The sequence below is a fragment of the Dipodomys merriami genome, unplaced genomic scaffold (genome assembly GCF_024711535.1).
Source record: "Dipodomys merriami isolate MVZ:Mamm:240054 unplaced genomic scaffold, mDipMer1.0.p SCAF_71, whole genome shotgun sequence".
Taxonomy (NCBI): domain Eukaryota; kingdom Metazoa; phylum Chordata; class Mammalia; order Rodentia; family Heteromyidae; genus Dipodomys; species Dipodomys merriami.
The window spans coordinates 1,706,024-1,722,839 of record NW_027206302.1 but is presented as its reverse complement, the minus strand read 5'-3'; the positions used below and the strand labels follow the sequence as shown (position 1 = coordinate 1,722,839).

The 16,816-nt window shown below is 42.5% G+C and overlaps 1 protein-coding gene across 1 annotated transcript; it reads right to left on the bottom strand.

Moving 5' to 3' along the window:
• Nucleotides 1-50: 50 nt before the first annotated feature.
• Nucleotides 51-16,713, bottom strand: Rbbp4 (RB binding protein 4, chromatin remodeling factor). The gene is made up of 12 exons (XM_070008824.1): nucleotides 16,563-16,713; nucleotides 15,819-15,966; nucleotides 10,988-11,133; nucleotides 8,634-8,807; nucleotides 8,215-8,330; nucleotides 7,114-7,274; nucleotides 6,860-6,986; nucleotides 6,644-6,721; nucleotides 3,805-3,881; nucleotides 3,412-3,469; nucleotides 3,204-3,314; nucleotides 51-1,033 (listed from the first exon to the last, which is right to left on the bottom strand). Exons 1-12 carry the CDS (start codon nucleotides 16,576-16,578, stop codon nucleotides 968-970), a joined length of 1,278 nt encoding a protein of 425 aa, XP_069864925.1. The 5' UTR covers nucleotides 16,579-16,713; the 3' UTR covers nucleotides 51-967.
• Nucleotides 16,714-16,816: the final 103 nt, after the last annotated feature.

Genomic DNA, 16,816 nt, shown 5'->3' with positions numbered 1-16,816 from the left:
TGTTGTTTGATGAATGTTATATGATAAATAAAACCCATTATAGCATAGGGTTATGTAGAAAAGCAATTTATTCCATTATAAGCACTTACACAGTTAGTCATGGAGATTAACAGGCCTGCTGGTGAAACGGGTCACCCAAAATGGAGATGGTATCAAACTAGTGATCAAGGACTAACTCCTAAAAAAAAAAAAGCAACTTTTATCAAGGATTAATTTAATTTTAAGAACAAATATAAGCTATCAATTCACTCTTCTTAACTTGACAGTCCACCTGTGGTACAACTGCCAGGTAAAAACATACAACTTTACAACTTGGTGGTCCCAAGTTAAAAAAACAAAACAACACAACAAAAACCATTTCACAGAAAGGAAAGGCATAATATGAAAACAGCCCAAGAAATACACTAATGAGCAAAAATATATGGGCAAGGAGGAACATGTAGTTTCAAATTAACTGAAGAAAACCAAGAGAAAACTGGTCTATGTAGGAAAATGTGCATCCTGGAAAGTCAGGTGTGAAGTGAAGTCTTTAGGGTTCTATATGACTTGAATCTCCCCTTATTCCTGAATAAAAATGACATCTTTCAGTATTTATACTTCATGGCTCAGACACCTACCTCATTTGGCTCTATTCCTTACTCACTCTAGCCTTTAGTCTGAAAAACTGGGGATATAGCATAAGAAGAAAAATAATCACACATAACATATCCCTTTCTGGAGCTACTTTAGACCTGGGTTTTTACTAGAAAATTCCTGAAGAATATTTAAATACATATCTGTGGCTTTGTTGAATTAAGTCCCCCAGTTAATATTTAGAAAATACCCACTGTTTAGATTAATGGCATTGTTGGTGGTACTATTATAGAGGGATAGCTGAACAAAGTCTGTGTCTCAAAACCAGTGTTAAATCAATCTCAGGGTAGAAAAGAATAAAAAGGGGAGTCTAAAACCACAAGTGCAGACATATCTAGGATCCCTGTCCTTCTGGATCCACGCTTCCTTCAGGGTCTTCATCATTGTAAATGTTCTCTGCCTGTCCAAAAACAAGAAACAATATATTTAGTAAACAGGAAATGTATATGAGACATGAATCATGAATGATAATGGTATACTACACAGAAAATAGGTTAGCTGGTCAGGCAGAGGTGCAAGCATTAGGTTTAGTTGCTGTCTTCATAACCAATATTCTCAAGTCTTTTGATGAAATATTACTAATCATAGCCAAAAAAGTAAAAAGTCCAGTGTCTATCAACTGATGGGAAAAATCCTGTCCATCAAATAATTGTCTAATAAAAAAGCTATTAACAAGCCAGGTGTGCCAGTGGCTCACACCTGTAATCCTAGCTACTCAGAAAGTTGAGATCTGAGGACAGTGGTTCAAAGCCACTTTCCAACTGGAAAGTCTGTAAGAATCTTATCTCCAATTAACCACCAGAAGACCAGAAGTGGCACTGTATCTGAAGAGATAAAGTACTCGCCTTGAGCTAAAGAGCTGAGAGACAGCGCCCAGGACCAGAGTTCAAGCCCTATGACTAAACAACAACAAAAAGGAAGCAAAAGAAAGCAAAGCAGTTGTTTATGGGGAACAGGGTTTCCTTTTTTTTTTTTGGTCTGTCACTGGCCTGAACTCTGGGCCTGGGCGCTGTCCCTCAGCTCTTCAGCTCAAGGCTAGCACTCTACCACTTGAGCCACAGCGCCACTTATGGCCTTTTCTGCTTATGTGGTGCGGAGGAATCTAACCCAGGGCCTCATGCATCCAAGGCAAGCACTCTACCACTGAGCCACCTTCCCAGCCCCCAGGGTTTCTTTTTGAAGCAATGAAAATTATTCTAAAACTGTGGTAATATGAGCATAACTAACAAAAAACACTGAATTGTAATATTAAATAAAAACCTTCCTCAAACCCTATGTTCCAAATCTCAATGTTGTTAAATGGAGATGAGTCTCACTGACTTTCCTGCCCAGGCTGCCTGTAAACTGTGATCCTCAGATCTCAGCCTCCTGAGTAGGTAGGATTACAGGCATGAGCCAGCCACAACCAGCTTCCTTTTAACTGACAGTTTATCATAAAGGCTGCCCAATTCACTTTCCCATTACAACACCAACTACAAACCCAACACTGATGGCCCATGCCTGTAATTCTATGGGTACTCAGAAGGCTGAGACCGGGAGGATGGTGGTTTAAAGCCAGATGTATACCTTCAACCATCTCTCCATTACTGACAGTATCTAATATAATAGAAATCCTATGTAAATAGTAGCTATCTATATTGTTTAGGGAAAAAACAATAAAACAGTTTATATGCTGGGTGCCAGTGACTCACACCTATAATCCTAGCTATTCAGGTGGCTGGGATCTAAGGAGCTCAATTCAAAGTATTCTAGGCAGGAAAGTCCATGAGAATCTAACCTCCAATTAAAACACCAAAAGGCTGAAAGCCGAGTTGTTGACTTAACTATGGCTTGAATCACTGCTCCACTTCCAGCTTTTTGGTGGTGATCAGATCTCAGCCTTCTAAATAGCTAGGATTATAGGTTTGTGCCTGGCTTTATGTTATGTTTTGATATTCTTCCTTGCATGAAGCTCTGGGTTCCATTTCTCAGTACCACATAAACAGCAAAAGCTGGAAGTGGCACTGTGGCTCAAGTGGTACAGTGCTAGCCTTGAGCAAATGAAGCTCACAGCCAGGCACTGTTGGCTCACGCCTGTAATCCTAGCTACTCAGGGGGCTGAGATCTGAGGATCTCGGTTCAAAGCCAGCCAGGGTAGGAAAGACCCTGCCCGTGAGACTCCTATCTCCAATAAAACCACTAGAAAACAGGAAGTGGCACTGTGGCTCAAGTAAGCGCTCGCCTTGAGCTGAAGAGCTGAGGGATCAGTGCCCAGGCCCAGAGTTCAAGCCCCACAACCAACCCCCCCACCCCCCAAAAAAAAGAAGCCCAGGGACAGTGCCCAGACCCTGAGTTCAAGACCCAGGACTGAAGAAAAAAAAGAAATGTGCTCATTACTTATATATAACTGTAACCCTCTGTATATCACCTTCACAATAAAATTCTAAAAAGTAATGCACTGCATACAAAGGAGAGGAAAAAGAAAAAAAAACAAGTGAGACCATGAGGTCAAGTTTAAGCCCCAGTACTGGTACAATGGCGTGCGTGCGTACATGTACATGTACACACACACACCAGTTGAAAACACTTACCATTTGCCACACCTGCATGATATTATCTTCTGATACAGAACAAATCACCCAAGGTTCATTGGGATTCCAGGAGAAATCAGATATCTTGGCAGTATGACCACCATGAATAAACTAAAGAGGAACAAAAATATATAAAATGTAGACAGAAATTACAAATTGTGAAAAAAGATTAGTGACTATTCAATATGTCTCAGTGCTTATTACATACCAGCAACTCTGGTGGGCCATCCTCTGCATCTTCTGGGGATTGTTCTTCTCCAATTTTACTAAGTTCAAAAAAATTTTTAAAAATTAAAGAGGGGGGGAGGGTTGGGAAGGTGGCTCAGTGGTAGAGTGCTTGCCTAGCATGCATGGAGTCCTGGGTTCGATTCCTCAGCACCACATAAACAGAAAAGGCCAGAAGTGGTACTGTGGCTCAAGTAGTAGAACACTAGCCTTGAGTTGAAGAGCTCAGAGACAGTGCCTAGGCCCAGAGTTCAAGCCCCATCACCGACCAAAAAACAATAAAGTTATCCTGCGTAACTAGCCTTGGAAAGTGGAAATAAAGATAATAACTTCATAGAAAGCCAACATTACCATGGAGAACAGACCCAAGACTTACCTTAAATCCCAAACATTCAGTCTGCGATCAGTACCACTAGAAGCCAATATAGTCTCATTATGAGGGGACCACTGAACCTATACATAAGAATGAAGAAAAAAAGCAATGAATTAGAAAAGAGGGCTAGGATGGTGGCTCAGTGGTAGAGTGCTGTTTGCTTCGCATTCATGAGGCTCTGGATTTGATTCCTCACACCACATAAACAGAAAAAGATGAAAGTGGTGCTGTGGCTAAAGTGGTAGAATGCTAGCCTTGAGCTAAAGAGCTGAGGGACAGTGCCCAGACCCAGAGTTCAACCCCACAACTGACAAAAAATAAAACAAAATAAAAATAAATAAACCAAAAAAAAAAAATGTAAGAGGAAAGAAAGAGAAAGCTGGGTGTACAGCTCATTAATAGAATATACACCACTGCCTATTCAGGAGGTCCTGAGGTCAATTCCCACCAACCCTTGTTACACTTAAAATTCCATAAAACAATCTTATATGAGCAGACAAAAAGTTAACTACAAACATGCAAAAAATTATACACTTAGGGCTGAGAAGGTGGCTCAGTGGTAGAGCGCTTGCCTTGCATGTTCAAGGCCCTGGGTTCGATTCCTCAGCACCATATAAGCAAAAAGAAAAAAGCCGGAAGTGGCACTGTGGCTCAAGTGGTAGAGCACTAGCCTTGAGCTGAAGAGCTGAGAGACAGCGCCCAGGCCCAGAGTTCAGGCCCCACGACCGGACCGCCCCTCAAAAAAATGAAAAAATTATACACATATTGTTAAAAAAGTGCTGTCTCATGGTACAAAGAGGGCATTATATTGGCAGCGGGCTAAGAAAAGTTGGGATACTCGTCAAGCAAGAACACCACTATAAACCAAGACAAAGAGATCCACAGGGTGTAGTGGTACATGCCTTTAGTTCCCGCATTCTTAAAGCAGAGGCAAGAGGATGGTTAAGTTAGGCTACATAAGGAGATGCTATATTAAAATAAACCGAGCCAAGCCACAAAAACAAAAAACAACCAAAACAAAAAACAACCAAAACAAAAACCAGATCTTCATCAAAATTTTTCACTGTTAATAACTTATTTGTGTATATTGATCCTGGGGCTATTCCTCCCACGTACCCCTTTACGGGTATGCCATTATTCTTGGTTGAGATTAGGTTTTGCTAACTTTCTGCCTGGGCTGATTTTAACCAGAGATTCTCCCGACCTTGGCTTCCTAAGTAGCTGAGATTATAGGTGTATTCTACTATATACATCCCTTTTTTTTCACAACAGGCTCTAGGCAGCCCAGGCTGGCCTTAAACATTATTCGTTTTTCTGGTCAGTCATGGGGCTTGAACTCTGGGCTTGGGCACTGTCCCTGTGCTCTTCAACTCAAGGCGAGCGCTCTACTTCTTGAGCCATAGCCCCATGTCTGGTTTTCTGGTGGTTTACTGAAGATAAGAGTCTCATGGATTTTCCTGCCTGGGCTGGCTTTGAACTGTGATCTTCAGATCTCAGCCTCCTTAGCAGTTAGGATTACAGGCGTGAGCCGCTGGCATCTGGCTCTTAAACATTATTTTTCTGACCTTAAACCAGTCAAGTGCTGGGATTACAGAAACATTACAATAATTTCCAGATTCAGTATGAAATTTCAAGTTTTTGACAAAACTATATAACATATACTCTTTACAGTGTTTTAACTTTGAACACAGTGCAATTATTTACTGAGAGGGAGCTGAATGTTAAGAAAGGAGCTCTAAACTGCTGAAGTAGGAAATACGAAGCTAATAGTTTAGGTTGGTATAAAACCAAACATAGGGGGCTGGGAAGGTGGCTCAGTGGTAGAGTGCTTGCCTTGCATGTATGAGGCCCTGGGTTCGATTCTTTAACACCACATAAGCAGAAAAAGCCGGAAGTGGGGCTGAGGCTCAAGTGGTAGAGCGCTAGTCGACAACTGAAGAGCTAAAGGACAGCGCCCAGGCTGAGTTCAGGCCCCACGACCAACAAAAAAAAAACCAACAACAACAAAAAACCAAACACAGGTCCAAGCTATAAAGCCAGCCAGGCAGAAAAGTCCAAGAGACTCTAATCTTCAGTTCGCCACAAAAGCCAAAAGCAGAGCTATGGCTCATATATAGCACTAGCCTTGAGTGAAAAAGCTCAGGGACAGCAACCAGGTTGTGTTCCAAGCCCCAGGATCAGCCATACCTCATCCATAAAATAATAAAAAAAAAAATTTTTTTTTAAGAAAGAAAGTAAGCCGGGCGCTGGTGGCTCACGCCTGTAATCCTAGCTACTCAGGAGGCTGAGATCTGAGGATCGTGGTTCAAAGCCAGCTCGGGCAGGAGAGACCGTGAGACTCCTATCTCCAATAAAACCACCAGAAAACTGGAAGTAGCGCTGTAGCTCAAGTGGTAGAGCGCTCGCCTTGAGCTGAAGAGCTGAGGGACAGCGCCCAGGCCCAGAGTTCAAGCCCCACGACCGACAAAAAAAAAAAAAAAAAAAAAAGAAAATAAACAGGAACAAGGCTGACTCATTAAATGAGGCACTAATCTTTCTGAGAAAAGGTAGCTGAGGTTGGCCTAACCTCACTGTGTAGCACATATTGGCCTCCAGCTATCAATCTTCCTTCTTCAGTTTCCTGTATACTGGAATTACAGGTATGTACCACTGTATTAACATTAGGTTTGGTTAACATTTGAAGAATGTAGTTATCCAATAACTACTATTGTCTTCTCATGGAGCAGAAATAGCAATGGCACACAAGACTTCTGTTATTTTTAGCAATGTTAACATAAGTGTACTCATTCACTTCCCATAGTCTTAAAAAAAAAAAAAAAAGAGCAGCACTGGTTTCCCTTACCTGGAATATTTCATCCTTATGTGATTCAAAGGAATGCAACTTAAGTTTCAGATTTCTTAAATCCCACAAGGCAACAGTCTATGTACAAAAAAGAAAAGATCAATAATGTTTTTGTAAGAGAAAGCAAATTCATTAAGTGCAAGACTGCTTCATATTTAAAAGATGCTACGGAAATTTATCCTATGTATTTATTCCTTTAAAATAAACCAAACTGACCTTGTCAGCTGATCCTGTGGCAAGAATGAACTCACTATAAGGATTGAAAGATAAGCAGTTCACTTCAGCAGTGTGAGCATCAACTGAGTGGCTTGGCTTGGAAGTATTGTTTGAACGAGTATCCCAACTTTGGTTATTAAAAAAAAAAAAAGGAAAAAAAAAGAAAAAGAGCAAATGGAAAAAAGCATGAAATGGTGACTACTATAAAACTTAAATAATGTGTGAATAAAAACTAAACAACGGGTTCTACTCACATCATAAGTTTCTGATCATCAGCAACTGACCCAAAAAGAGACTCATGAAGCAGATGCCAGGAAACATCTTCTACTACTGCTGTATGCCCGGTGAAGATGGTCTTCGCATCTACAACTTTTCCTTCCTTTGGAACTGCACTGATGTCCCATAAGCAGATGGTCTTAAATTTTTAAAATTAGCATACATTACTTACACAAAGTTTCACTGTGATTTCCATGTATGTATATAATGTACTCCCATCAACCTTACTCTATCTTTCCCCTATACTTTTCATCTCCCTTTCAAATAAACTACCACCATGATGTCTATCCTCATGCAAACGCTTCATTTGCTAACATTCCACCACTTGACCCACAACTTTAGTCATTGTTTTTGTTAGTGAATATTAACTGTACCCGCAGGTTTCACTTAAGTTTCTCAGATGTGCATATATTTATTTTGTTTATAATAAATAAGCCCTATCTTGGGCTATGTAGGTGGCTTAATGATTAGAATGCTAGCCTAGCCTGCAGGAAGTACCACATAAACAGAGAAAGTAGGAAGTGGCTCTGTGGCTCAAGTGGTAGAGTGCTAGCCTTGAGCAGAAAAGCACAGGGACAGTGTCCAGGCCGAGTTCAAGCCTGCAGGGAAAAAACCCAAAAACAGTAAGCCCTATCTATTTATTTCCCTGCTTCCCCTCTTCCCTATTGATCAACAGCTTTGAGATTCTTTATGCATAGTTGTGATGTATTTCAAAATTATTCAGCCTCCATCTTAAAGGTTAAATTTAAAATTATGTAAAAGGCCAGGAGATGGTGGCTCATACTTGTAATCCTAGCTACCCAGGAGGCTGAGATCTGAGGGTCATGCTTTGAAGCCAGCTGGGGCAGACAAGTTTGTAAGACTCTCATCTTCAGAAAAAACTAGAAATGGTGCTGTCTCAAGTGGTAGAGCGTTAGCCTTGACCACAAAGAGACTCAGAGACATGCCTAGGCTCTCAGTTCAAACACCAGGACCAGGAAAAAAAAATTCAAAGATTCTCACTCTCCACCCCCCAGTCCCTCCAAAGAAACTAATTAGTAACTAGCCCAGATGTGCTTCAAAATTACAAAGATACACACATGGTCATCTGAAGCACTAAGTAAGTGCCCACTGAGATTTGGGTTCCAAGAAAGCCCATAGCCTTCCTTCTGATGTCCACGGAGACGTAAGTCAGGGTTGCACTCTCCAGAAGGGTCTGAAAAGTTAACAAACATATCAAGACTATCAAGTCCACTGTTTCTCTACTAAACAAAACAAAGTACTGATCATGAAGTCTAAAGCTTCTTAACACTCACAAACAAAAAATGTTACAGCTAAATAAATACATGTTTAAGTGGCATAATTGTTCTGTTTTATGTAAAGCATTTTTTATTTGAAGGAAGTAATATGCAAGAAAACTATTCACATGAATCAATATAAATTCCAACAGGTTAAATTATATAAAAAGCAATGGAAACAATTAAACTTAGAATAAGTGAATGTAAAAAAGCAGCAGTACCTGGCTTAGAAGGATGTTTTGTGTAGTCAAAAACAAGAACATCACTGGATGGAGTCTTTGTTGCAATGATGCAAGGATTCTGAGGCATGTAGCGAGCCCTGTTTACTTCTCCTTCATGGTTGATCTTGATTTCTATTTCAATTTTCCCACTAACAGAGCCAAAACCTCCAAATTCTGCAAACAAATTAATCTTAAGTAAGAGAGAAATAAGAGCTATTCTGTATGTATCATCTAGCATGTAAAGACATAGGCAAACCCTTTCCCAGTAAAGACATATAACACTAGACATTTGTTAGCACCACCAAGTGCCTCAGACCCTTCTGACTCCAGACACGTAGTTAAGTATAAAATATCCTCATTTGGTACGTTTTGACCTAAAATTAAATAGAGTGGAAAGATAAAAGGAATGACATTGATTAATTGTAACCTCCCCCCACTTTTTGCGAGTTGTGGGGCCTCAACTCTGGGCCTGGGTGCTGTCCTTCAGCTCTTCAGCTCAAGGCTAGCGCGTTCTACCACTTGATGCACAGCGCCATTTGTGGCCTTTTCTGCTTATGTGGTGCTGAGGAATAGAACCCAGGGCCTCATGCATGCAAGGCAAGCACTCTACCACTGAGCCAACTTCCCGGCCCTGTAACCCCTTTGTAGAACTACATAAAAGATGGTAATAATTAAAAAAAGCTAAGGGGCTGGGGCTGGGAATATGGTTTAGTGGTAGTGCTTGCCTAACATGCATGAAGCCCTGGGTTCAATTCCTCAGTACCACATAAGCAGAAAAAGCAGGAGTAGCCCTGTGGCTCAAGTGGTAGAGTGCTAGCCTTGAGCAAAAAGCAGCTTAGGGACAGTGCCCAGGCCCTGAACTCAAGCCCCCAAAAATAAGGAAAAGAAATTAAGGTACAAAACATAGATGCTGAATGAGCAAACAAGTTACTATTTTAATGACTATTAAACTACAGTATTAGGCACTGGAGAGTCTATCTTCACATGATTCATTTGAAGCTCTGGATTGGGATGAAAGATCATCCCTTCTTGTCCCCATACCATTTCTTTTGAAGAAAGGGAGACACAAGTGCTCCTATTTAACATTTTTGTTTTGGCAACACTGGGTTGTACCTTAGACTTTATACAAAAATGCTCTAACCATTTGAGCTATGCTGCACTGTGCCACCCTACCTCACCCTCTTAAATTTACAAATTATAGTCCGTGGGCTGGGAAGGTGGCTCAGTGGTAGAGGGCTTGCCTTACATGCATGAGGCCCTGGGTTCGATTCCTCAGCACCACATAAGCAAAAAGAAAAAAGCTGGAAGTGGCCAAAAAAAAAAACAAAAAACAAAAAAACACAACAACAAATTATAGTCCTTGGTCAAAATGCATCAGGTAGGCAAAAACTTAAGAAAAGGTATTTTGAGTATTTTTCTGGTGATAATATTAGGGCTGGAACTCTATCACTTACAACATAGTTTCAGCCTAGTTTTTTTGCAGGTTGAGAGGCTTATGGACTCTTCTGCCCAAGTTTCAAACTGTTATTTTCCAGAACTTTTTTTTTTTTTTTTAGTCAGTCATGGGACTGAACTCTGGGCCTGGGCGCTGTCCCTCAAGCTCTTCAGCTCAAGGCTAGAACTCTACCACTTAAGCCACAGCACCACTTTCGGCTTTTTTCTGCTTATGTGGTGCTGAGCAATCAAACCCAGGGCCTCATGCATTCAAGGCAAGCACTCTACCACTGAGCCAACTTCCCAGCCCATATTTTCCAGAACTTAAACCTCCTGAGTAGTATGAACCATCAGTGTCTGGCTTCAATGAGTATGATTTATATTCACTCATATCCAATTTTCACCAATATTTCCTCCAAGAATGCACAGTAATAAATATAGGTAGGTCTTTGCTTCTAATGCAGAAATCCCACCAGCATCTTTTTATTCCCTTTAGTGCTAGTTTAGGGCTTGAACTCAGAACTTCAGCACCATCCCTTATCTTTTTTGTTGTTTGCCAAGAGCTAACTAACACTGTACCACTTGAGCCACAGCTCCACTTTTGGCTTTTTGCTGAATGGAGTCTCACAGATTTCCTGCCAGGCTAGCTTCCAAATGTTTTCAGATCTCAGCTTCCTGAGCTGAGGATTATAGGTACAAGCTACTCCATAATAAAATGGCTACTCCGTTTTATTAAGAAGCTTAGAACAAAGGCTCAGAATCAAGTATATGTTAAACATTTCTTTTAGATTGCAAACTCAGCTTTTTCAAGCTTAAAAAAAATTTAGTTCTAACTTGAGAGGCTACTTTATCAAACTGGCTATATTGTTATAATTCAAAAACATGAAAAATAAAACCTATGTATGTTCTAATATTCATACCTCCTTTCTCACTGTCATAGTGTGATGCGTCAAACTGAGCATCATCATTGGGGAGCTGTACACTGGCTATCACAAGGTGGTTTTGCTCATCCGATGTGTGTGTCCCCAGGACAAGACGATGAATGCTGAAATCTTTCCCTTCCGGTCTGTAATAGTAATAGTCACTTATTAATTAGTAACAGCAAGAGATATCACATATATGCAAAATTTATTATAACATAGATTTTGAAAGGGAAAACCCATTAAAGACCTACTTTTAATATACCATCAGTATAATAATTCCTAGCACCCTATCTGACTCCCCAAAGAAAAGAACATTAGGTAAACAGAAAGAACCCTGGGTAAACTTAACTGAGTTCAAACAGTAGTAGAGGGAAGAAAGAAGAGAATGAGCTGGGAAAGAGATAGAGGAAAACAAATAACAGGGCTAGGAATGTGGCTTAGTGATATAGTGCTTGCCTAGAAAAAGCCAGAGTGGTGTTGTGGCCCAAGTGCTAGCCTTGAGCAAAAGAAGTTCAGGGAGGGCTGGGATGTAGCTCAGTGGCAAAGCGCTTGCCTACCAAGTGCAACGTCTTGGGTTCAATTCCCAGTACCAAAAAAGAAAAAAGACAAAAAAAAAAAAAAAAAAACAGTTAAAAGAAGTTCAGGGACAGTGACCAAGCCAAATTCAAGCCCCAGGACTGGAAAAAATAAAAATATATACTACATGAACGGTACACAAAAAAAAGGGGGGGGGTTAATTAAAATGAAAAAAACAAAACAAAACAAAACAAAACAAAACTTTAAGTTAAAAGATCAAACTCAAAGCAGGATGGCAGTGGCTCATACTTGTAATCCTAGACACTCAGGAGGCCGAGATCTAAAGATCATGGCTCAAAGCCAGCCCAGACAGGAAAATCCCTGAGACTCTTACCCCAAAGAAAAACCAGAAGTGGAACTATGAATCAAGTGGTAGAGTGCTAGCCTTGAGCAAAAAAAGCTCAGAGACAGTGTCCAGGGCTCAAGTTCAAGCCCCAGGACTAAACAGATTAAACAGAACAGTCTCAAACATAACACCATGTTAGTACTTTACACACACTATTTATTTAAACACTCTATCATCACTAGCAGTATTCCTATTTGAGAATGAAGATACTTGAAGTTTAGGAAAATTAAAGCAATCCACGATTACACAACCAATAAGTAAAAAACTAAGACTAAAGTCCAAATCTAGCTTTGTCCTTTCCCTGACTTGAACTCCTTATGAGACTTTCACTCACTGGCTGGTGCTCTATACCACTTGAGCCATCTTTTCAAACCCTCTACCTTTTTTTTTTTTCTTACAAACCCTCTACCTTTTGAGGTAGAAAAGCACATTGGGAGAAAGAAGAGAAGAAATCAGCCTGAGCTACATAATGAGACTCTGTCCTAAATGAGAACTTAAAAAGGTTTTGTGGATAAATTGTAAATTGTAGAGAACAAGGAATTATGGTAAATTTCTAAACAGGGACATAGCTTAACATCATTTGTGTTCCCTTCAGGATTAATCTAACAGTATGAAGTGTGGTGCAAGAACCTTGGTGTACTAATGTACACATGTAATCCCAGCATTCAGGATGTTGAGGCACACGCATGCATTGCTGTCAGCCAGGGCTAAACAGTGAGATCACATCTCAAACATAACAAAAAGGGGCTGGGAAGGTGGCTCGGTAGAATGCTTGACTTGCATGTCTGAGGCCCTGGGTTCAATTCCTCAGTACCACATAAGCAAAAAGAAAAAAGCCGGAAGTGGTGCTGTGGCTCAAGTGGTAGAGCGCTAGCCTTGAGCTGAAGAGCTGAGGGACAGTGCCCAGGCCCAGAGTTCAGGCCCCACGACCGGACCCCCCCCACCCCCCCAAAAAAAACCAAGAACAAAAAACCAAAAAAAGTATAATCCTAGGACCATTAGTATCAGGATCATCTGCAAAGTTGTTAGAAATAAAAATGATCAGGTTCTCTTCAGACCTACTGAATTAAGAACCTTGGAGGTGCACACACTATTTTACATCTCCAGTTGATTATATTGTTGTACATCACAATTTGAAAACCCCTGGTCTAGTTAGGAAATATGTTCACATTAGAAATACTACTACTGGGCTGGGAAGGTAGCTCAGTGGTAGAGCGCCTGCCTTGCATGCATGAGGCCCTGGGTTCAATCCCTCAGCACCACATAAACAAAAAGAAAAAAGCCAGAAGTGGCATTGTGGCTCAAGTGGTAGAGCGCTAGCCTTGAGCTGAAGAGCTAAGGGACAGTGCCCAGGCCCAGAGTTCAGGCCCCACGATCAGACCCCCCCCCCCCCAAAAAAGAAATACTACTACTCAGGGGCTAGGAAGGTGGCTCAGTGGTAGAGTGCCTGCCTTGCATGCATGAGGTCCTGGTTTCGATTCCTTAGCACCACATAAGCAGAAAAAGCCAGAAGTAGCACTGTGGCTCACAGAGCGCTAGTCTTGAGATGAAGAGCTGAGGGACAGGGCCCAGGCCAAGTTCAGGCTCCACGACCGACCCAAAAAAGAAAAAAAAAAAAAAAGAAAATAGAAAAAAGAAAAATTATTCAAAGGGATGAAGAGAAAAATCTAAGAAATGTCAAAAAAAAAAAAAAAAAACTATGGAGATTTTATCAGAAGATGTTAAATTGGAGAAATAGTAAGATACCCCAGAGAAGAAACCAATAGGGGGGTAGGAATGTGGCTTTGTAGTAGAGTGCTTATGTAGTAAGCATGAGGCCCTGGGTTCAATTCCTCAGCATCACATAAACAGAAAAGGCCAGAAGTAGTGCTGTGGCTCAAAGCGGTAGAGTGCTAGCCTTAAGCAGGGACAGGGCCCAGGCTGAGTTCAGGTTCCACAACAGACCAAAAACAAAAAAGAGAAAGAAAGAAACCAGTAGGCAGCCAAACAGCAAGAACTCAACATTAGGTCTAGAGATACCAATATAAACGTCTCTGTATAACTCTGACAGGCAAATATACTAGGAATATCTACTCTATGTAGCAAAAGAACACAGGAAAGAAAGGACCTAAACAGAAAATTGCAAACGTCTGTTTAGGAAGTTAGGCAAAAAAATAGAAAAGAGGGAGAATAACAGTGTTGCAGAACCTACAGCCGTGTTTTGAAAGAAAAAAAACAAATTAAAGGATTAAAAAACAATAGAAAAGCCCCCCAGAAAGAGTAAGCACTTGTAATCTTCACCTTAAACCAGACACTGCTCACACCTTATATTATTTATAGATCTGTTTATGCAGAAATTTTACTAAATATGTAGATTTCTGCTTTGGGGAAATTAGTCTGTGTTGCTTTACAAACCAAGACATCAGTAATCAGCTGGGAAGGGGGGGGGCACACGACAGACTTAGTAGACATAGGTACTCACTGGTCCAAAATTTAGTACATGATTATAGCAAATTGAAATTACAATCTAACCATTTTCTTTTTTTTTGGGGGGGGGGGGAGGGGGGAGTCTTGGGTCTTGAACTCTGGGTTTGGGCGCCATCCCTGAGCTCTTCAGCTCAAGGCAGGGTCTTATTTCGTAGCCCAGTCTTCAACCCCAAATCCATAAAAAAAAAAATGCCAGAGCCACCAGTGAGATAACATCTCAGTGTGACCACACCCAGCAAACAATACAAGTTCTTCAGTGTTTTATCATTGAAAACAGGAGAAATCTGCCCAAGCCAGAATTCCAAGTATTTCAGAAGATCAGCAATCAGTTAAACTTGGGAACTTCCAATATTTACAAAGTTTCCAATTCCAAGTATCTAGGTATGGCTTTGTTCAAAAGCTTTAGCATCAAAATCCCTATCTTTCCTTAAGCCATTCTTTTGGGGGTTTTTTGGGTCCAGTTGTGGGGCCTGAACTCTGGGCCTGGGCGCTGTCCCTCAGCTCTTCAGCTCAAGGCTAGTACTCTACCACTTGAGCCACAGCGCCACTTCCGGCTTTTTTCTTTTTGCTTATGTGGTGCTGAGGAATCGAACCCAGGGCCTCATGCATGCAAGGCAAGCGCTCTACCACTGAGCCATCTTCCCAGCTCCCCTTAAGCCATTCTTATAAGTAATATGTATGGCAAACTTCCCACACCTGTAGACTTGAATCAGTCCAGTACCATTTTGTAAATATCACTTGTTAATCTTAGTTTGAAATCTAATTTCCTAATATTCTGAAAAGTGAAGCAATTATTCCAACAGACACTGACTGTACACAGACTACACTAACAGTTATCTCCAGCTACCTTCAGGTTTGCATTGTAACTCCCTTCTGGACCTACCAAGTAGATGTATTTCCCCTTTGATTTAAACCCTACCGCCACAGGCTTGTAATTATACTGATAGGTGGAATCATGCTAGTCGAAAGCCCTTACTATTTTCAACTTCTTAAATCAAACTACACAAAGCTGGGAGCCAGGGACTCACACTCATAATCCCACTCGCTCAAGAGGCTGAGATCTGAGGACTAAGGTTCAAAGGGAGCCCAGGCAGGAAATGTATTGCAGATCCTTACCTCTAAACGAAGTGGTGGAGGGCTGGACCTGGGGGGCGGGGAAGCCCAGGGACAGCACCCAGACCTTTAGTTCAAGCCCCATAATCAACCTACACATTTTGCTGAAATGAACTGGACTTAAAACGTTTATCTCTTGCCTGGTAAGTCCACAAAATAATTTTACAATCTGCCTCACTTTTGGGGCTAGGAAAGACAAATGTTATTAACAGGCTCTGATCACATGGCTTCTGGGGGGAGGTGACAAGAGAGAAAAAACATGAAGAATCAACGTAGGACATTTATATTGAAGAGGTATCAAAGTAACGTTTAAGAGACTCCTGTCACCTGGTCACATCGGGAAGCCACTGTGCAGTGAGGCTGGGCCACTCCAGGGCATGGGTCATCACCAAGTCGTACAGAAAGGGAGTGTTCTTTTTCCATATTTTGTACTCCTCGTTGATCACACGCTCTTCCACTGCGTCGTCAAAGGCTGCTACAATTGTTGTAAACAGTAACAACTTAAGTTAGCCAACAGCAACACAAAACAAGGGGAAAATAACCCTCCCCAAAGCTCCGGGAATGGCTCCTTCGTTCCGACTTTGAAATGGAGGGAATCTGTCTGAAATTCCCTAGACGCAGCCACCAGCGCGGCTCTCCACCTCGCCAGGCCGGAAATGCTCTGGCCGCCCGGGCCACGCACTCCGTTACCCGTTTGGGGCGACGGCTCCTGGGACCCCGAAGCCCGCTCCTGCGCGGGGGAAGTCCGCAGGACCGGCGAGACGGCCCGCGCACCGGGCCTAGGGGGAGGGAACGGCGTAGGGAAGCCCAGGAAGGCCGAGGGTCCGACTGCGAGCGCGAGGGAGGCAGGACACCCGCCGGGGCCCCAGCCGTCGGCGTCGCCCCGCATCCGCTCCCGGGGAGCGGGCGCGCCGTGAGCCCGCCCCGCCGCTAGCTCCCACCTCACGGCCGCGTTCCTGGGGCTGCGTTCCGTTGGGTAGTCGGGCCTGCCTTCCCTATTCGGCCTTATAGGGGGCCACGCCGCAGTCCCGGCCACCCCACGCCCTGCCGAGGAAACCTCAGCATTCTCACCTTCCTTGTCGGCCATGGCGGCAGGCTAGCCGAGGGGAGGGGGGAATCCCGGGGTCGTACGTTGCGGGAGGGGCGGGGAGGCTGCGAGCGCTCGCTCGGCGCGCGCGGCCTCTATTGTTTCCTGCGGCCCCTGCGTGAGGGTAGGCTCGCGCACCTTCGCGCCAACGTCGGCCAATCGGAGCGCAGCGAGCGGTGAAATGGGCGGGGAATCTGCATTCTCAGCCTATCCAGACGCACAGAGCCGTTTTCGGCGG

Bases quoted from the DNA above. Each gene is read 5' to 3' on its own strand.
- Rbbp4 (XM_070008824.1), bottom strand. The intron at 7,275-8,214 runs GTGTGTATCTTT...TAAAAATTTAAG, and splicing joins TTAGTGCTTCAGATGACCAT to ACCATCTGCTTATGGGACAT. The intron at 6,987-7,113 runs GTGAGTAGAACC...TAATAACCAAAG, and splicing joins GATGATCAGAAACTTATGAT to TTGGGATACTCGTTCAAACA.